The following is a 22,401-nucleotide window of genomic DNA, read 5'->3' on the forward strand; positions in this document are numbered from 1 at the left end:
TGTGAGAGACAGAAATCTTGCTTGTTTGTATGTGACCAAATACTTATTTTCCACCATAATTTGCAAATAAATTCATTAAAAATCCTACAATGTGATTTTCTGGATTTGTTTTCTCATTTTGTCTGTCATAGTTGACGTGTACCTATGATGACAATTACAGGCCTCTCTCATCTTTTTAAGTGGGAGAACTTGCACAATTGGTGGCTGACTAAATACTTTTTTGCCCCACTGTATATAAATCTTCCCAAAGGGGTGTTTTAACACAGTAATTGTTTTACTTTTCTGACTCATCAACAGATTTTATATTTGTAAATGTGGCTTATATGAAATCTCACATGAAAGGATAACATTTATTTTTAGAGGTTTTGCAATTTGATGGAAAACAGTGAGACGTTTTACAGTTTTGAGACTATGAAATGTGTTTCAAAACATTTACTAAATTTCAATTGAGAGACTTAACGAACACTTCTTAATGGGCTGTTAACTGTGTATTCAGTGGTGGAAAAAATACCGTATTGTCATACTTCAGTGCAAGTAAAGATACCTCAATAGAAAATGACTCAAGTAAAAGTGAATGTCACCCAGTAAAATAGTACTAGAGTAAAAGTAAAAAAGTATTTGGTTTTAAATATACTTAAGAATCAAAAGTAAAAGTATAAATAATTTCAAATTTCTTATATTAAGCAAACCAGACGGCTTTATTTTTTGTTTTTTAAATTTACGGATCTCCAACAGTCAGACATAATTTACAAACAAAGCATGTGTGTTTAATGTGTCCGCCAAACCAGAGGCAGTAGGGATGACCGGGGATGTTTTCTTGATAAATGCATGTACTGGACCATTTGCCTGTCCTGCTAAGCATTCAAAAATGTAACGAGTTCTTTTGGGTGTCATGGAAAATGTATGGAGTAAAAAATACATTATTTTCTTTATGAATGTAGTGAAGTAAAAGTAAAAGTTGTCAAAAATATAAATAGTAAAGTACAGATACCCCAAAAATCTACTTAAGTAGTACTTTAAAGTATTTTTACTTTTAAGTACTTTTGTGCTGGCGTCCTGTTAGAAGATAACAGATGATTTTATTACAGTGGTTAAGATGGATTTTCAGTGTGTTCCATGATGTTTATTGCTCCCTAGTGGAGCTTTCTGGTACTTAGAAAGACTGTACGGAAACAGGAAGTAGAGTAGTCGTTCTGCACGCAGAGAAGCAGCTAGAGTGCAGTTATTTCTTGTCACGCTTCAGCCTCGGAAAATATTTGTTTGTAAGTTAGATTCAAGCATATTGCTAGTGATGATAATCTTGTTATTGATATAATTGCTTACTTATAAATGTTGGTTGCATTTACTCACACAAATGGCATTTCCTTTCATGTATGACGTCAGCTGTATTACTTTGCTCGTGCGTCATGTAAACGAATTGTAAAACATACAATACTGTAGTTTTGTTACTGTTTCTAGTGTAATATGCTTTGCTATTGTACAGAGGTGGTTGCACATTATTAGAGTAATAAAGGAGTTAGACAATTACCATATGAGTAACAATTAGCGATATGGTTTGGCATCAGGCCAGATGCATGGTACTTTGGCACGTGCTTTGTATTTATGCAACTGTGAATTGAATACTAAAGTATGTTCTTTTCTGTATTTTGCAGTTTCACAACATAAACGTTTTCAATATATTAATTCAAGAAAAGTTACGCCTTGGGAGTTTTATTGAAGACTTGGTTGTTAACTATCTGTCTAATTTTGCATGGGAACGCAATTCAAGGGCAAAATAACTTTACACCATTGTGTGTATCTAATTCTATGGGTTCTGCGCATAAACATCAAGACCAGGTTCTGCAATAAAAAAAAAGACAATCTAAAGTGCCTTGAAACAAGTGGACCAATCGCAGCTTCGTCCGACAATCATGTGACACTGGTAGCTTTGAGGTCATTTTCTTGCGACTATAGCTGACAGCTCCATGTGAATGTCGCCTTCGTCTTCTACCACTAGCTTTCTATCTTATTTATCAAGGTAAGAACAGTCCTTTAAAGATATAAATGGCAACTACATGTATTTATATGTCTACCTAAGACCTGTCACAGGTGCAGTTGTGAATGCAGAGAATGTTTCCAGTTTGAGTTTCATAATTGTAATCGCTAGAACGGCAGAAACCCTAGTCGGCAAGGTCAGAATACGCTTGATGGCAGCTCAGCTTTTGAGACTGAAATGTTGCTAGTGACGTTAATTCAGCTCAGTCCACTATGACTACTTGCCACAACCATGTCTATTCATTGATTTCCTGCAAATATTTTGTTTTTAGTAGTACAGGCTACACGATTGTTGACACAATGTTATGTTACACAACACAATCCCCACGTTACTGTTACTAATTGCTAAAGCGTCTCAAGATAGCTAGGGTAAGCTTGTTGACAGCAGTCCATGACCGGCATACTACGGAGAATAAGAACATATAGTCCTTATCATAAAGTTGCACATGAAGAGGTTAGTTGGGCATAGCAACATGTGATTGTAGGTTCAGGAACAACAAAAAAAAGAATGAGAACCACTGAGTGATATTCACTCTCTTGAATTAACTCTCTCTCTCTTTCTCTCTATTGCTCGCTCTCAGGTGTTGGCATGGTGACAGTGGCTGCTGTGTTGTGAATACGTGTCTCGCTTCTCTCTGGCCTTGTGCTGCTCTCTCTGGTCTCGTGCTGCTCTCTGTTTCTCCATGACCAGCCGTCTGCTGGGCCGATGTGCCCGTCTCCTCCCCAGGCCCCCCCAGGCCTCAGCCGCCGCTGCCCTCCTGCCAACCCCTGCAGCTGGGCCAGCAGAGCCACTGTGGGCCCAGGCCTGGCGGCAGCCTGTGTTAAGGGGGCTATGTGAGGGCAGGAGTTTGGTCAATGAGGAGTATCCCATCGAGCCCAAACGCACCCAGCTGGATGAGCTCTTAGAGAGGGCCCAATCTCCACAGGATGTCCTGCAGGCATGGGCGGCACAAGGAGGAAAGGCCAATCAGGCAGCTAAGGCTCTGGTTCAGCTTGTCAGATTGGCTGGGAGAGAGAAAGGTGGGGCTAAAATGGACCAATTTGAGCTGCTGAATGATCCTAGACTGCTAGACATACTGGACACGGTTACTGCACAGGTAGGAGAGGGTGTTGTAAGAAGGGTCAGGGGATAGGTAGGATGAGGAAAGGTGAGGGTAGATAAGTGGAGGGTTGAGAGGGGATGAAGATGGGTAAGGAGTGATGAAAGCAAGAGACATGGGGCAGGTTACAGTTAAGGCAGAAGGCAGCTCTAAATATTCATTAAACCTTTCGGTGCTCTGAGTTTCTTTGCGTGTGTGTAAATTGACTGTGTGTGGGTGTATCTCTTCCCCCAGGTAGCGTCGGTCTGGAATGGTACGCTGGTCTCTCTGCTGCGCTCCCTCTCTGCTCTGGGTGTTCCTCCTACAGCTGCAGTACAACGCTCCATCCAGACAGAGGTGCTGTGGCGTGTACGCAGGCTCTCCTACAAACAGCTGGCTTTCTTGGCAGACTGGGGAGCAGGGCGTAAGGGTCAGATGGAGGTGTCGCTGGTGAGTGCAGCGCTAAAACAGCTGGAGCTCCGCTGGACTGAGATCGCTGACTCTAGAACAGTCAGTACCCTGATGGCTAGGGCTGGACACCTCAGTCCTGCACTGATGGACAGACTGGAGGATAAGGTAACAAGCACCTATACTACTACCACCACACTACACACACTAAGTTATCAAAAATGTATTTGGACAGTGAATAAAAATACATTTAAATTGTCGCTATACTCCAGCATTTTAGATTTGAGACAGAATGTTTCAGATTAGGCGACAGGAAAGAATGTTAGCTTTTATTTTAGGGTATTTTCATACATATCTATTTTACTGTTTAGAAATGCACCTTATGTAATTTAAAAAGTCATAAGTATTTGGACAAATTGACTTAGTACTAAACTTGACTAGTTTAATAAACTATTTGTCACCATATTCCTTGCACGCAATGATTAGGGATGGGCATTTGCCATTTTTTGACTGTTCAAATACCCTATATTTATTTTGTGAGTACTCAAAGGAATTTAAAAATATATATTTTTAGAACACAAGAACCGCACTGGAAACAAATGTGCGCATTTATCTATAGGCCTATGCCAACAGTGCTCGACAACGCCAAATGTATCATAACCATTACAGATAACACATCCTAATTGCTAAATTGCCCCATATACACAGTATTCAGTCAATAAAAAAGCAAGTGCCATTTAAGATTAATTTATTGAAACCTTAATATCAACTGGTAATATTATATCGTGGAACATGATCTTCAGAATGGCAGTAACCTCATCAGTGACGCTTGCTTGTAGAAACATATGGCTGTGCAATGGCATAGGCTTGCTTGTTAATTTAGCAGACAAGACACTCTTATTTCCCGAGCCCTTATCACAGTCAAGACACCTATATTATAGTAAAAAAAACATGATGTAATATAACAATAAAATTGAACAAAGTATTCAGACCCCTTTTTCCACATTTTGTTACTTTACTGCTTTATTCTAAAATGTATTACATTGTTTTCCCCCCTCATCAATCTACACACAATAACAAAGCAAAAACAGATTTAGACATTTTTGATAATTAATAAAAAATAAACTGAAATATCAAATAAAATGTTATTTGTCATATGTGCCGAATACAACATGTATAGGTAGACCTTACCGTGAAATGCTTACTTACAAGCCCTTAATATCACATTTACATTGGTATTCAGACACTTAGCACTTTGTTGAAGCACCATTGGCAGCGATTACAGCCTCGATTCTTCTTGGGTATGACGCTACAAGCTTGGCACGTGTATTTGGGGAGTTTCTCCGATTCTTCTCTGCAGATCCTGTCAAGCTCTGTCAAGTTGGATGGGGAGCATTGCTGCACAGCTATTTTCAGGTCTCCAGAGATGTTCAATTGGGTTCATGTCCGGTTTCTGGCTGGGCCACTCAAGGACATTCAGAGAATTATCCCGAAGCCACTCCTGCGTTGTCTTGGCTGTGTGCTTAGGGTCGTTGTCCTGTTGGAATGTGAACCTTTGCCCCAGTCTGAGGTCCTCAGGAGCAGGTTTTCATTAAGGATCTCTCTGTACTTTGCTCCGTTCATCTTTGCCTAGATCCTGACTAGTCTGCTTATCCCTGCCGCAGAAAAACATCACCACATCGTGATGCTGCCACAACCATGCTTCACCAGACGGGATGCTTGGCATTCAGGTGAAAGAGTTTCATCAATATTTTTTCTCATGGTCTGAGAGTCTTTAGGTGCCTTTTGGCAACTCTAAGTGGGCTGTCATGTGCCTTCTACTGAGGAGTGGTTTCTGTCTACCATAAAGGCCTGATTGGTGGAGTGCAGCACAGATGGTTGTCCTTCTGGAAGGTTCTCCCCATTGGGTTCTTGGTCACCTCCCTGATCAAGGCCCTCATTCCCTCGATTGCTCAGTTTGGCCGGGCAGCCATCTCTAGGAAGTGTCTTGGTGGTTCCAAACTTCTTCCATTTAAGAATGATAGAGGCCACTGTGTTCTTGGAGACCTTCAATGCTGCAGACATTTTTTGGTACCCTTCTCCAGATCTGTGCCTCGACACAATCCTGTCTCGGAGCTCTATGGACAATTCCTTAGACCTCATGGCTTGTTTTTTGCTCTGACATGCACTGTCAACTGTGGGACCTTATATAGACAGGTGTGTGCCTTTCCAAATCATGTCCAATCAATTGAATTTACCACAGGTGGACTCGAATCAAGTTGTAGAAACATCTCAAGGATGCACCTGAGCTCATTTTCGAGTCTTAGCAAAGGGACTGAATAATTATTTACATAAGATATCTGTTTTTTTATTTTTGATACATTTGCAAAATGCCTATCGTTTTTCGCTTTGTCATTATGGTGTGTGTGTACATGCATGCATACATACATACAGTTGAAGTCGGAAGTTTACATACACTTAGGTTGGAGTCATTAAAACTTGTTTTTTAACCATTCCAATTTCTTGTTAACAAGTCGGTTGGGACATCTAGTTTGTGCATGACATAAGCCATTTTTACAACAATTGTTTACAGACAGATTATTTCATTGTATCACAATTCCAGCGGGTCAGAAGTTTACATACACTAAGTTGACAGTGCCTTTAAACCTCTTGGAAAATTCCAGAAAATGATGTCATGGCTTTAGAAGCTTCTCATAGGCTAATTGACATAATTTGAGTCAATTGGAGGTGTACCTGTGGATGTATTTCAAGGCCTACTTGTGTCATGCACAAAGTAGATGTCCTAACCGACTTTGCCAAAACTATAGTTTGTTAACGAGAAATGTGTGGACTGGTTGAAAAACAAGTTTTAATGACTCCAACCTAAGTGTATGTAAACTTCCGACTTCAACTGTACATGTATAGCGGAGTGGAACTGTAATTGCCACCATCAACAAATCTGTCTCAACCCAACACTCCTTTTCTTTTGATTTTCCTTTTCTTTTCTCTGTCTCCCCCCTCTCTCTGTTCCCACCCCAGGCGTTAGAGCTAGCTGAAGGGTTTGGGGCGGAGGATATCCGCAGGGTGTCTGTGTCTCTGGCGTCTCAGGGACGCCGTTCAGTGCCTCTGCTCAGAGCTCTGTCCTACTACCTCCTACAGAAACCCTCAACAGACCTTTCCACACCGCTACTGTTGGACCTCGCCTACGCATATGGTACACACACTTGACTAAAATATTTAACTTGTTGTGTATATTAAATTTGTTTTATTTAGAATTTATTATTTCATTTAATCTCCATATAGGTGCTGCCTATGCTGTCTGCCAAAATCAATAATGTTTAGTTATTCAAAGTAGATAAGGTATACTGTTTTTTTTTTTCTAGAGAAAATGTGCGCATTGAGCTCAAAGAAAAAAACTGAACAAAATGGAATTCAAATAATTTAATCACTGTAGGTCAATAAGTTGTTTAAAAACCGAACAATAACCGAAGTGTCTGTTAATTGCTCAGCAATAATATATATATACACACACATAAACTGGAGATGTAAAAGGATGTGCCACAGGGTTGAATGCTGGTACCATTGTTATTCTCCATCTTTGTTAACAATACACCTAACAACAAACTACCTGCGGTCAACTGATATTTCAGCTGGGAATTTTTCTTTATTCCAACAGATTTATAGGGGCAGTGCAGTTAATGTGATCTCCCCCCCCCCCCCCCCCCCCCCCTGAGGTCGAAATAGCACACTGTAATTGTGATAATGATGATATGCCCTTTTTGTGTAAGAGCTGTTTGAAAAAAATGCCTGTGCCTTCAATTATAGGTGCGTGCGCAAAAAAAGCCTCCTGTATTTCCGTCTTCACGTGAATTATGGGGATTTGGGCCTGGTCTCGGGGAAGCTGTTGGACTCATTAAAGGAAAAATCTTTGTCCAGTTTAAGGAGAGTAATTGCTGTTCTGCTGTCCATAAGCTCTTTTTGGTCATAAGAGATGGTAGCAGCAACTTTATGTAAAAAATAAGTTACTAACAATGCAATAAAACCAACAAAATAGCACAGTTCGTTAGGAGCCCGAAAAATGGCAGCCATCCCCTCCGGAACCATTATATAAGTGTTCAATGATTATTTATATATATATATATATATATATATATATATATATATATATATATATATATATATATATATATATATATATATATATATATATATATATATATATATATATATATATATAGGGGGATGCCTGCCATTTTACGGGCTCCTAACCAACTGCTATTTTGTTAGTTTTATTGCATTTATTGCACACATTTTCATTCATATATATATATATATATGAATGAAAACGTGTATATGTTGCTTGCCTGTGACGGTTTTATAAATACCAATCATTTGAGGTGCATTCAAATGCTAGAATCTCCAAGTATGCCAGAATTGAGTAAGAAATGTTTGCGCGGTTGATGAATGAGGCCTCTGGAATTTCAGCCTGTTCAGGTGGGATGGAACATTTGGCCCACATCATGATCTTAATATAATAGACCAATGACTGTTCATTTGGGTAAGTGGTGGACTCTAGACCATCCTATCAGCCAATCAGGGCTGTGTATGTAAATATCTTAAATGTCCACACAATCAGACATCATTTCAGGGGCCAAAGGAGGTTTAGGGAAATAAATTACAAAAAATATTCTCTGTAATTGAACACAGTGATTTATTAGACATACTGTGATCATTTCAAAATAAAATTACAAAGACTGCATGGGGGCTTTAAATTCTCTCTCGCTCTCTCTCTATTTTTCTTTCTTTCTTTCAGGGAAGTTGAATTTCCACCATTCCCAGGTCTTCCAGCGATTGGCAGCCGAGTTGTTACCCAGAATGCCAGATATTAGTTCTGCCGATGTCACTCGCTGCGCCAAATCACTAGCCTTCCTCAAGTGGCTCCATCTCCCATTGTTTGAGGCATTCGCTGAGGTCCGCACACACTCAGACACTTCTAAACACATCTTCAACTGGTTGGATCATCCCCTAGCCCTCTTGAGTAACAAATATTGCTTTAACTCATCCTCTTATTTTCTTCCTTTGATTTTTTTAAAAACTATTCAGCACTACAGCGTGAACAGTCAGAAGTACAGCACACTGCAGCTTTGTAACCTGCTCATGTCACTGGCCAGGCTCAACTTCCAGCCCAGCAAGGGGGAGGAGTTCTACAAGAAGGTAAACAATGAGAGTAGCAATTTGTTTCTTTATTTACCTTATGCTGTTTATTTAAATTTTGTTTAACCTTTATTTAACTAGTCAGGTAAGTCAGTTAAGAACAAATTCTTATTTAAGGACTGCCTACCCCGGCCAGACCCGGACGGCGCTGGGCCAATTGTCTGGGACTCCCAATCACGGCCGGATGTGATGCAGCCTGGATACTCTTGGATAAATATTGTGTAGAACGACTGGGTTCTCAGTCATGTAGATTCATGTCAGTGCTGCACATGACAGTTCTATCAACTTTGGTTGATGAGGGGAAGAGGCATTTGGCTAGAGTACCTTCCCAGAATGTAGTCCGTGTTTGTCAACTGTCTCCTCCTGTGTGTATGTAGGTCCACTCTGCCCTGGAGGGTGTTCTCCCTAGCCTGGAGGCGTTCCTGCAGATAGACGTGGTGTGGTCTCTGTGTGTGTTACAGCAGGCCAAGCCCCAGCACATCACAGCCCTCAACCAACACACACATGTTGCCAAACTCTCAGGTAAACACACACTCTAGTACTGGTCCACCCCAGGAGATGACAGCAGAGGACCGATCCACTGATGTTCATGTGGTCTGTGCTCATAGCCCTGTGCATTCTCAGCTGTACAGACTTGGTTGATTCTGCTGATTTGATGTTGCGTTGCTATATTGTTGTTTCACAGAAGGCAGTCTGTCTCGAGTGGAGAACTATCGCCTGAAGCTCCTCCACATCATTGCTACCCTCCAGTTAGAACACCCAGAGTCTCTGTCCTCCACCCTGCCTACAGAGGCCATGTTGATTCCCTCCACCCTGGGCCGGGACTCCCCCCTCTCCCCTCTACAGACTGGGCTGAAGGGGGCCCTGGATAATCTGGTGGGGGGGAAAGCAGAGGCCCTACGTACCGGGGTCAACACTATATACGGCTGGACCATAGGTGAATACACGCGCACACACAAACACTGTAAGGCTGAAACAACAGGTGATTGACTTGTTGTGTCCTATCAGATGGAGAGCTGGTGGTGGACAGTGAAAATAAGCCAATGGACCTGGTGACCCTGACAGCCCCTCACCTGCCTGGAGGAGGTGGAACCAATCCCCTACCTGAGGGTGCATGCAGGTGAGGGAAGAAGGGTGTGTGTGTGTGTGTGTATGTGTCTGTGTGTGTGCATGTGTTCTGACAGTCCTCCTCTTTGCAGGTTAGCGTTCTTGACCTGGGAGTTTCCTAACTATGGCTCCAGGAGTAAAGATCTGCTGGGACGATTCACCATGATGAGACGGCATCTCAAACTGGCTGGCTTTATCCTTGTAGAGGTATGGAGGGATGATGAGGAGAGAGGGAGTGATGCAGGTGGACTGAAAGAGACGTTCTGGCTGTCATTATAACAGTAACTGTCTATCGCATACACACAAACCCTAACCACAGCATACTCTCCAGCCCAGGCCAGACACTCTTGGGTGTAATCACCAGAACAAGCCTCTTTCCTGGGGGAGATCAGGTAGACTGGGATGGACACAGCATTACTGCATTACACTGCTTGAAGCTCATAGCCTCAAAGTAACACACGCACAGTACAGCAGTCTTCTGAAGTTAAAAGGGAATTGACTTCCATTCACTGTAGATGTCTAGGTGTGATTCATAGCACATCCCCTTAGCATGTGCATCAGAGTTGTTACATAGGGAATGGGCTGTGTGAGATATGCTCGTCTCAGTGTTTCCATTTCAGCAAATTAACTCATCACCCTGACAAAGTAAAATGGTTCTTTATCCTTCTCTGATTAACAGACTATGAGAACGACAAGCTCTTTGTGTGGCTAATAGGGTTGTCAGTATAACACAAATCTCTTTTCCATGGCAAAAAGAAAACACAAAACCAACTATACTCTATTGTCCTTTTTAAAAACTGCTGTATAAGCTGAGTATACAAAACATTAAGGACACCTTCATATTGAGTTGCACCCTCCCCTTTTGCCCTCAGAACAGCCTCAAATCGTCAGGGCATGGACTCCACAAGGTGTCAAAAGTGTTCCACAGGGATGCTGGCCAAGGTTGACTCTAATGCTTCCCACAGTTGTCAAGTTGGCTGGATGTCCTTTGGGTGGTGGACCATTCTTGATACACACGGGAAACTGTTGTGTGAAAAACCCAGCAGCGTTGCAGTTCTTGACACAGAAACCGGTGCAACTGGCACCTACTACCATACCCCATTCAAAGGCACTGAAATGTTTTCTCTTGCCCATTTACCCTTTGAATGGCACACGTACAGGGCATTCTGAAAGTATTCAGACCCCTGGACTTTTTCCACATTTTGTTATGTTACAGCTTTATTCTAAAATTGATTAAAATGTTTTTACCTCATCAATCTACACACAATACCCCATAATAACAAAGCAAAAATAGATTTTTAGAAATTGTTGCTAATTTATAAAAAATAAACTGAAATATCACATTTACATAAGTATTCAGACACTGTACTCGGTACTTTGTTGAAGTACCTTTGGTAGCGATTAGAGCCTCGAGGTTTGGGTATGACGCTACAAGTTTGGCACGTGTATTTGGGGAGTTTCTCCGATTCTTCTCTGCAGATTCTCTCAAGCTCTGTCAGGTTGGATGGGGGAACGTCGCTGCACAGCTATTTTCAGGTGTCTCCATAGATGTTAGATCGGGTTCAAGTCCAGGCTATGGCTGGGCCACATAAGGACATTCAGAGACTTGTCCCAAAACTACTCCTGCTTTGTCTTGGCTGTGTACTTAGGGTCATTGTCCGGTTGGAAGATTAACTTTCTCCCCAGTCTGAGGTCCTGAGCGTTCTGGAGCAGGTTTTTATCATGGATCTCTCTCTGTACTTTGCGTTAAACTTTCCTGGGATCCTGACTAGTGTCCCAGGGATGGTGCCAAGTTTCCTCCAGACGTGACATTTGGAATTCAGGCCATTGAGTTCCATCTTGGTTTCATCAGACCAGAGAATCATGTTTCTCATGGTCTGATCGTCCGTTAGGTGCCTTTTGGCAAACTCCAAGCGTGCTGTCATGTCCATTTTTACTAAGGAGTGGCTTCCATCTGGCCACTCTACCATAAAGGCCTGATTGGTGGAGTGCTGCAGAGATGGTTGTCCTTCTGGAAGGTTCTCCCATCTCCACAGAGGAACTCTGGAGCTCTGTCAGAGTAACCATCTGGTTCTTGGTCACCTGCCTGAACAAGGCCCTTCTCCCCCAATTGCTCAGTTTGGTCGGGTGGCCAGCTTTAGGAAGAGTCTCTTGGTGGTTACAAACCTCTTCCATTCAAGAATGATGGAAGCCACTGTTTACTTGGGAACCTTCAATGCTACAGATGTTTTTTTTTGGTACCCTTCCCCAGATCTGTGCCTCAACACAATCCTGTCTCGGAGCTCTACGGATAAGACTAATTTCTATCAGCGTGTTAAATGTGCAACAAGAGGAAAAAAACTGTAGACCACCTTTACTTCACACACAGAGACGTGTACAAAGCCCTCCCTCGCCCTCCATTTGGCAAAACTGACAATAACTCTATCCTCCTGATTCCTGCTTACATGCAAAAATTAAAGCAGGAAGCACCAGTGACTCTGTCTATTAAAAAAATAAAGGAAAGTGGTCAGATGAAGCCGATGCTAAAATACAGGAATATGTTGGAATACGACTGGAATATGTTCCGGGATTCTTTCGATGGCACTGAGGAGTACATCGCATCAGTCGCTGGCTTTATCAATAAGTGCATCGAGGACGTCATCACCACAGTGACTGTACGTACATACCCCAACCTGAAGTCATGGATTACAAGTAACATTCGCACTGAGCTAAAGGGTGGAGCTGCCCCTTTCAAGGAGCGGGAAGCTTATAATGAATTCCGCTATGCCCTCTGAAAAACCATCAAACAGGCAAAGCATCAATACAGGACTAAGATTGAATCGTACTACACTGGCTCCGACGCTCGTCGGATGTGGCAGGGCTTGCAAACTATTACAGACTACGAAGGGAAGCACAGCTGAGAGCTGCCCAGTGTCACGAGCCTACCAGTCGAGTTAAATAACTTTTATGCTTGCTTCGAGGCAAATAACACTGAAACATGCATGAGAGCATCAGCTGTTCCGGATGACTGTGTGATCACATTCTCTGCAGGAGATGTCAACATTCACAAGGCCGCTGGACCAGACGGATTACCAGAACGTGTACTCCGAGCATGAGCTGACCAACTGGCAAGTGTCTTTACTAACATTTTCAACCTCTCCCTGTCAGTCTGTAATACCAACATGTTTCAAGCAGACCACCATAGTCCCTGTGCCGAAGAACACGAAGGTAACCTGCCTAAATGACTACTGACCCGTAGCACTCACGTCTGTAGCCATGAAGTGCTTTGAAAAGCTGGTCATGGCTCACAACACCATTATCCGAGAAACCCTAGATCCACTCCAATATGTATACCGCACCAACAGATCCACAGATGATGCAATCTCTATTGCACTCCACACTGCCCTCTCACACCTGGACAAAAGGAACACCTATGTGAGAATGCTACAGCTCAGCGTTCAACACCGTAGTGCCCTCAAAGCTCATCACTAAGTTAAGGACTCTGGGACTAAACACCTCCCTCTGCAACTGGATCCTGGACTTCCTGATGGGCCCCCCCCAGGTGGTAAGGGTAGGTAACAACACGTCTGCCACGCTCATCCTCAACACAGGGGCCCCTCAGGAGTGCGTGCTCAGTCCCCTTCTGTACTCCCTGTTCACTCATGACTGCACGGCCAGGCACGACTCCAACACCATCATTAAGTTTGCTGACGACACAACAGTGGGCCTGATCACCGACAACGATGAGACGGCCTATACAGACGAGGTCAGAGACCTGACCGTGTGGTGCAAGGACAACAACCTCTCTCTTAATGTGTCAAGACAAAGGAGATGATTGTGGACTACAGGAAAAGGAGGACCGAGCACGTCCCCATTCTCATCGACGGGGCTGCAGTGGAGCAGGTTGAGAGCTTCCAAGTTCCTTGGTGTCCACATCACCAACAAACTAACATGGTCCAAGCACACCAAGACAGTTGTGAAGAGGGCAAAACCTATTACCCCTCAGGAGACTGAAAATATTTGGCATGGGTCCTCAGATCCTGAAAAAGTTTTACAGCTGCACCATCGAGAGTATGCATCACTGGTTGCATCATTGCCTGGTATGGCAACTGCTCGGCCTCCGACCGCAAGGCACTACAGAGGGTAGTGCGTACGGCCCAGTACATCAGCGGGTCCAATCTTTCTGCCATCCAGGACCTCTATACCAGGCGGTGTCAGAGGAAGGCCCTAAAAATTGTCAGACTCCAGTCACCCGGGTCATAGACTGTTCTCTCTGCTTCCGCACGGAAAGCGGTACTGGAGTGCCAAGTCTAGGTCCAAGTACATTTTCTATTGTGTTATTGACTGTACGTTTGTTTATCCCATGTGTAACTCTGTGTTGTTTTTGTCGCACTGCTTTGCTTTATCTTGGCCAGGTCGCAGTTGTAAATAAGAACTTGTTCTGGCCTACCTGGTTAAATAAAGGTGAAATAAATCAAATTAAAAGAGCTAGGCGATATGCACAAATATCAAATCATGGTATTTTTCAAATGTTTGATGCTATTTGACGGTATTTTATGTTTTTGATTAATATACATTCTACATTTGCTTGGGTGAGGGCTAGGGCCATTCCCCCCCCAGAAATGTCTGGGAACTTGTAGGTGCCTTGGTGGAAGAGTGGGGTAACATCTCACAGCAAGAACTGGCAAATCTAGTGCAGTCCATGAGGAGATGCCCTGCAGTACTTAATGCAGCTGGTGGCCATACCAGATACTGACGGTTTATTTTATTTTTATTTTAATCCCCCCCCCCCCCCCCCCCCCCCACACACACACACACACTTTATTCAGGGACACATTATCCACATTGTTCAGTTTATGTCTGTTGTTGAATCTTGTTATGTTCATAGAAATATTTACACATGTTAAGTTTGCTGAACATAAACGCAGTTGACAGTGAGAGTGAGAATTATTTCAATGGGTCTTTCTCCATTCAGTTTTATACTGTTCAATTCAACTTCAACCTAAAATAATTTCCTGCGTTTCCATCAGTTTCTGCATTTCCTGTACTCATGAGAAACTTTCCAAACTGCCACGATATGGGCAAAAAAACTGGGCCTTATTTTTAACCAAATGTTGCAATTGTGATTTAGATCAAAACACTTGGGTGAACTTTTGGAATCATGGAAATATGTTTATTCTAATTCTATAGTTAGAATATAAATAATAGTTGGCACTTTGATTACAGTGTTGTTTGACATGACAACGAGTAAAAATGCCATTAGCAAGTTGTTGTGACTGGGTAGGAACCAAAGTGATGTTCATAGTTTCCTAGGTGACCCTGTAATCTTTGGCTACATTAAATCTTTATTCATGTAGCCAACATATTCATGCTTCGCCTATTCCTCTTTGATATAGAAGGTACTTTTGAAGAAACAACATGCTGATTTAGGCCTCCACCAGCACTGGTATCAGGCTGTATTAGCTAGCCACGTTTGCCCGACTCATTACTTTAAGTAGCTAGTTAGCTAACACGATTTAGCAAAAGTTGCTAAGAAAACACAAACTAGCTGTTTGCAGATGTAAGGAAAACACAAATATTGTAATTATAGAACGCTTGTGGATTTATATTAAGATCAAAGTGGAAACAACACCGCTGTCATAAACATTGTTGCATGTGCTGCATTGACCATGCAGTCTGAACGAAAGTGTTGCGTGGTCAAGCAATAACAAATGCGCTTCTAGAGTGACTGGGTGGGACTAGGTCTGTGTGGGAAGCAGCATGGAGAGAGAGCGGAGAGGGATGACTCAAGTAGCGGGGTAACCTATACAAATGGACGTTACAGACGGCGTATCACATTTTAACAAACCAAACATTAAAATACCGTTATAGAAGGTAAACCAAAAACCCAAACCGGCCCGTTCATTAATACCGGTATATAGTAAAATATGTAGACCGCCCTAGGTCCAAGAGGCTTCTAAACTGCTTCTACCCCCAAGCCATAAGACTCCTGAACATCTAATCAAATGGCTACCCAGAATATTTGCATTGCCCCCCCTCCCCCTTCTATGCTGCTGTTACTCTGGTATCTATGCATAGTCACTTTAATAACTCACATGTACATGTTACCTCAATTACCTCGACCCGTGCCCCTGCACATTGACTCTGTACCAGTACCCCCTGTATATAGCCTCTATTGTTATTTACTGCTGTTCTTTAATTATTTGTTATTTTTATCTCTTACTTTTTTTGTTGTTGGTATTTTCTTAACTGCATTGTTGGTTAAGGGCTTGTAAGTACGCATTTCACTGTAAGGTGCATGTGCATGTGAAAAATAAAATTGGATTTGAATTCCTTCAACCTCATGGCTTGGTTTTTGCTTTGACATGCACTGTCAAATGTGGGACCTTGTATAGACAGGTGTGTGCCTTTCCAAATCATGTCCAATCAATTGAATTTACCACAGGTGGCCTCCAAGTTGTAGAAACATCTCAAGGATGCACCTGAGCTCAATTTCGAGTCTCATAGCAAGGGGTCTGAATTTTTTACATTTTATTTTATTTGAACCTTTATTTAACTAGGCAAGTCAGTTAAGAACAGTCTGTTTTCAATGACCGCCTAGGAACGGTGGGTTAACTGCCTTGTTCAGGGGCAGAACGACAGATTTTTACCTTGTCAGCTCGGGGATTCGATCTTGCAACCTTTCGGTTTCTAGTCCAATGCTCTAACCACTAGGCTGTATGCAAATAAGGTGTCTTTGTTTTTTTATTTGTACTACATTTGCAATAATGTCTAAACCTGTTTTCCCTTTGTCATGATGGTGTATTGTGTATAGATTGGTGAGGAATAAAATTATTTAATACATTTTAGAATAAGGCTGTAACATGACAAAATGTGGAAAAAGTCAAGGGGTCTGAATACTTTCCGAATGCACTGTACACAATCCATGTCTCAAGGCTTAAAATCATTTTTTAACCTGTCTCCTCCCCTTCATCTACACTGATTGAAGTGGATTTAAAAGATGACATCAATAAGGGATCACAGCTTTCATCTGGTCAGTCTGTCATGGCAAGAGCAGGTGTTCTTAATGTTTTGTATACTCATATTAAATATTGTGATATAGTTTGGAAAATTCAATAATTGGACTCTAGGTGACAACATAATGTTTGTTTCCAACTTTTGGACAGTTTTCCTCAATAAATGAACTCTTGACTTTTTAGTTTCCTTGTCACAATACTTAGTATAGTGATATTGGTATCATGACAACCTTAGTGGCTAATGCTGGCTAGCGGTGTACCGTATGATGCTATAGTTGGCTAGCTAATGCTATAAAAAACAATCTAATGCTAATTTAATGCTGCATCATGCAGGGCCAGGCTGGTCTGTCTCCCTGAAGGATGCCAGTTATAAAAAGGCCTGATAGTCAGTCAGGAGCCAGGAGAATAGCAGCAGCAGCAGCTCTGTCTCATCTAGGCCAAGCTCCTCAGCCAATCCCAGCACACACTCTCATCTAGGACAATCGCGTTAGCCAATCTTACCGCTCTCTCTCATCTAGGCCAATTGTGTTAGCCTGAGAGCTCTCAGGTCTGCAGTGGTGCATGCTGGGTAAACTAGGCCACTGAACTTACCTGTGACAGACTTCCAGACATAGGCCTTTTATCAATTAGATTTGTCCACCTCCTGTGTCCTCTCTCCTCTGTCCTCTTTCACCTTCTTTTGAAAAAGGTCAGTTAATCAGGGAGAGTCTGCAAGATAAATGTCTAAAGTGATCAAAACAAATTAGGTAGTTCTGACTTTTTATAAATAAAATAATAAGTAGCATATCGTTTTTAAACGTGCATGTTTTTTTCCACCGACACAACAAAAGCTGATTCAAAGGGTGTGTGGCAGATTTAAAAACTTTCCTGTGGTAGGATACACATGAGTATCCTCAATGAAAGGTGGCAATTGAGGAGGGGAGGACACTCTTCTTACTAATGAATTGACACACATCTTGACAACTTATCTGTTTCTGGGTCATGGAGGAGAGAAAATGAAGGATTGACTTTTACCCAAATGAGAGAACCACCTAGATTGTCTCCAAACCTGATTTGCATAAAAACACTACTTGGTGTATGTCAGCTATAGTATTGCAAGGTAAAGAGTATTATTGATAGACAAACCCCTGAATCTGTACTTTCTGTCCCTCCCTAGGTGCCATACTATGAGTGGCTGGAGCTCAAGTCTGATTGGCAGAAAGTGGCGTATGTGAAGGATAAGATGGGGAAGGCCATTGCTGAGGAAATGGCGAAGTGAACTAGGCCAAACAGCAGAAGTTTAGAACTGAACCAGACTCAACTGGACTGGAAAGAGGAGAGCCAGGATGTCAAGGACGGCTCACCAAAACCAATCTGGTCTCAAACAACTCTGAACAACAACCCCCCCACACACACACATACACACTAATCAACCCACTTTAAAACAAGCTGATTGGTGGAAAATGTCTTTGTCGTTTTATCTTTGGTTGCCTTGCCGATGCGTGGGGCTTTCCATGTTACCATGGAGACGGCCCTTGAGAGTTCTGTATGCTGAAGAGAGCAAACAGAGAGGGAGAAAGAGAGAGTGGGCTCTATAGCAGAAAGCAAGGGAAGAAAGACCTCTTGCTAAGGAGATGTGTCCCTAAGTGACACTCAGTGAAAGAGAATGGAGAGCAGCATCATATAATCAACGCCCCAATCAATGTTAAAAGCTGTGTATCACCTGTGAATAGAATGGTCTAATTAAATTATCAATATGAGCTTTGCTGAGTGATATTATTGAATACATTATTTTATGCTTTAATTTCGATATACGTGTCCCACACACTGTCCTCCATGTTGGCACAAATGTTCCATGACTGTAACATTGTTTGTGTTTGAGAGCATAAAATCCGTGATCCATTGTGGGTAAATTGTGACTGACTAATAAGTATTTATTCATGATGCAAGGTGATTTGTAGATCAGTCAATCAATCAAATGTATTTATAAAGCCTTTTTTAAATAAGCCGATATCACAAAGTGCTGTACAGAAACCCAGCCTAAAACCCCAAACAGCAAACAATGCAGATGTAGGAGGCACGGTGGCAAGGAAAAACTCCCTAGAAAGTCCAGAAACTAAGAAGAAACCTAGAGAGGAACCAGGCCTCTTCTGGCTGTGCCGGGTGGAGATTATAACAGAACATGTCCAAGATGTTCAAACCTTCATAGATAACCTGCAGGGTCAGATAATAATAATCAGTGGTTAGAGAGGGTGCAACAGGTCAGCACCTCAGGAGTAAATGTCAGTTGGCTTTTCATAGCTGATCATTCAGAGTTGGAGACAAGAGGTACGGTAGAGAGAGGGTCCAAAACAGCAGGTCCAGTGAACAGGTCAGGGTTCCATAGCCCCAGGCAGCACAGTTGAAACTGGAGCAGCAGCATAACCAGGTGGACTGGGAACAGCAAGGAGTCATCAGGCTAGGTAGTCCTGAGGCATGGTCCTACGGCTCAGGTCCTCAGAGAGAAGAAAGAGAGAAAGAATGAGGAAAAGAGAGAATTAGAGGGAGCATACTTAATTACACACAGGACACCGGATGAGACAGGAGAAATACTCCAGATATAACAGACTTACCCTAGCCCCCTGACACAAACTATTGCAGCATAAATACTGGAGGCTGAGACAGGAGGGGTTGGGAGACACTGTGGTCCCGTCCGATGATACCCCCAGACAGGGCCAAACAGGTAGGATATAACCCCACCCACTTTGCCAAAGCACAGCCCCCACACCACTAGAGGGATATCTTCAACCATCAACCTACTACCCTGAGACAAGGCCAAGTATAGCCCACAAAGATCTCCCCCACGGCACGAACCCGAGGAGGGCACGAACCCGGACAGGAAGCTCACGTCAGTGACTCAACCCACTCAAGTGACGTACCCCTCCTAGGAACGTCATGGAAGAGCACCAGTAAGCCAGTGACTCAGCCCCTGTAATAGGGTTAGAGGCAGAGAATCCCAGTGGAAAGAGGGGAACTGGCTAGGCAGACAGCAAGGGCGGTTCGTCGCTCCAGTGCCTTTCCGTTCACCTTCACACCCCTGGGTCAGATTACACTCAATCATAGGACCTACTGAAAATATGAGTTTTCAATAAAGACTTAAAGGTCGAGACAGTCTGCGTCTCTCAGATGAATAGGCAGACCATTCCATACAAATGGAGCTTTATAGAAGAAAGCCCTGCCTCCAGCTGTTTGCTTAGAAATTCAGTGTAGAGAGGCTAGCACTGGAGTAATATGATCAAATTTTGGGGTTCTAGTCAAGATTCTAAATACTAACTGAAGTTTATTTAGTGCTTTATCCGGGTAGCTGGAACGTAGAGCATTGAAGTAGTCTAATCTAGAAGTGACAAAAGCATGGATTAATTTTCCTGCATCATTTTTGCATAGAGAGTTTCTAATTTTTGCAATGTTATGAAGATGGAAAAAATCTGTCCTTGAAATATTGTTGATATGTTCGTCAAAAGAAAGATCAGGGGCCAGATTAACGCCGAGGTCCTTCCCAGTTTTATTTGAGGTGACTGTACAACCATCAAGATTAATTGTCAGATCCAACAGAACATCTTTTTGTTTCTTGGGAACTAGCATCTCTGTTTTGTCCGAGGTTTAAAGTAAAACATTTGCCGCCATCCACTTCCTTATGTCTGAAAAACAGGCTTCCAGGGAGGGCAATTTTGGGGTTTCACCATGTTTCATCGAAATGTACAGCTGTGTATCGTCTGCATAGCAGTGAAAGTTAACATTATGTTTCCGAATGACATCACCAAGAGGTAAAATATATAGTGAAAACAATAGTGTTCCTAAAACGGAACCCTGAGGAACACCGAAATGTACAGTTGATTTGTCAGAAGACAAACCATCTACAGAGACAAACTGTTATATTTCCGACAGATAAGATCTAAACCAAGCCAGAACTTGTCCATGTAGACCAATTTGGGTTTCCAGAACATTGTGGTGATCAATGGTATCAAAAGCAGCACTAAGGTCTAGGAGCACGAGGACAGATGCAGAGCCTTGGTCTGATGCCATTAAAAGGTAATTTACCACCTTCACGAGTGCAGTCAGTACTATGGTGTCTAAAACCAGGCTGAACTGTTTCGTATACATTGTTTGTCTTCGGGAAGGCAGTGAGTTGCTGCGCAACAGCTTTTTCACATTTTTTGAGAGGAATGGGAGAATCGATATAGGCAGATAGTTTTTTGATTTTCTTGGTCAAGATTTTGCTTTTAGTGAGTTTTGTACACATCCGGTGGATAGGGAGCCATTTATTAAGTTCAACATAGGAGGGCCAAGCACAGGAAGCAGCTCTTTCAGTAGTTTATTTGGAATAGGGTCCAGTATGCAGCTTGAAGGTTTAGAGGCCAAGACTATTTTCATTGTGTCAAGAGATATAGAATTAAACAACCCGAGTGTCTCCCTTGAACCTTGGTCCTGGCAGTGTTGTGCAGACTCAGGACAACTGAACTTTAAAGAGGAGTCCGTCATTTGCTTTCTAATGATCATGATCTTTTCGTCAAAGAAGTTCATGATTTTATCACTGCGGAAGTGAAAGCCATCCTCCCTTGGGGAATGCTGCTTTTTAGTTAGCTTTGCGACAGTATCAACATTTAGGATTGTTCTTATTCTCCTCAATGAAGTTGGAAGAATAGGATTATCGAGCAGCAGTGAGGGCTCTTCGATACTGCACGGTACTGTCTTTCCAAGCCAGTCGAAAGACTTCCAGTTTGGTGTAGCGCCATTTCCTTTCCAATTTTCTGGAAGCTTGCATCAGGGCTCAGGTACTTTCTGTATACCAGAGAGCTAGTTTCTTATGACAAATGTTTTTTTTGTTTTTAGCGGTGCGACTACATCTAGGGTATTACACAAGGTTACATTTAGTCCCCCGGGTGGTTAACAGGTTTTTGTACTCTGACGTCCTTGGGAAGGTGGAGGGAGTCTGGAAGGGCATCTAAGAATCTTTGGGTTGTCCGAGAATTTATAGCACGACTTTTGATGATCCTTGGTTGGGGTCTGATCAGATTATTTGTTGCGATTGCAAATGTAATAAAATGGTGGTCCGATAGTCTAGGATTATGAGGAAAAACATTAAGATCCACAATATTTATTCCACGGGACAGTACTAGGTCAAGAGTATGACTGTGGCAGTGAGTAGGTCCGGAGACATGTTGGACAAAACCCCCTGAGTCGATGATGGCTCCGAAAGCCAGTCAGACATCATCCGCCTGCACTGCTGGCTGCAGTGTGGACAAGCCCATTATCTATGGCTCTGGTAGGTCTTGTGTTTAGAGAGGACGTTGAGTTGGATGAGCTTCTATGGTATCATTGGCATCCTGATGGTGTGATATTCAGCCTGAGGATGCTTCTCTTCACAAGATGCAGCTAATAAGACATATTTATTATTAAACGTGATGGGTCAGTGGTGTGTGTGTGTTGTGGGGGGGTTGCTGAATGTATCCCACAGGGATCGGCTCACACACACTGCTGTTGTGTCCGTGCCGTCGCATACCCCTTGACTTATTTCACATTTTGTTGTTACAGCCCGAATTCAAAATATGTATGTTTTACCCGTCTAC

The 22,401-nt window shown here is 42.6% G+C and overlaps 1 protein-coding gene across 1 annotated transcript; it reads left to right on the plus strand.

The window, feature by feature from the left end:
- The first annotated feature begins 1,654 nt into the window (after positions 1–1,654).
- Positions 1,655–18,555, plus strand: tbrg4 (transforming growth factor beta regulator 4). Its single transcript, XM_021593029.2, has 11 exons — positions 1,655–2,017; positions 2,616–3,131; positions 3,369–3,689; positions 6,540–6,714; positions 8,314–8,471; positions 8,604–8,714; positions 9,092–9,236; positions 9,400–9,651; positions 9,723–9,834; positions 9,914–10,028; positions 17,973–18,555. The coding sequence occupies exons 2-11, from the start codon at positions 2,718–2,720 to the stop codon at positions 18,072–18,074; spliced, it is 1,905 nt and encodes a 634-aa protein (XP_021448704.2). The 5' UTR covers positions 1,655–2,017; positions 2,616–2,717; the 3' UTR covers positions 18,075–18,555.
- Positions 18,556–22,401: the final 3,846 nt, after the last annotated feature.

This window comes from Oncorhynchus mykiss, chromosome 3 (assembly GCF_013265735.2).
Source record: "Oncorhynchus mykiss isolate Arlee chromosome 3, USDA_OmykA_1.1, whole genome shotgun sequence".
In the NCBI taxonomy this organism is placed as follows: domain Eukaryota; kingdom Metazoa; phylum Chordata; class Actinopteri; order Salmoniformes; family Salmonidae; genus Oncorhynchus; species Oncorhynchus mykiss.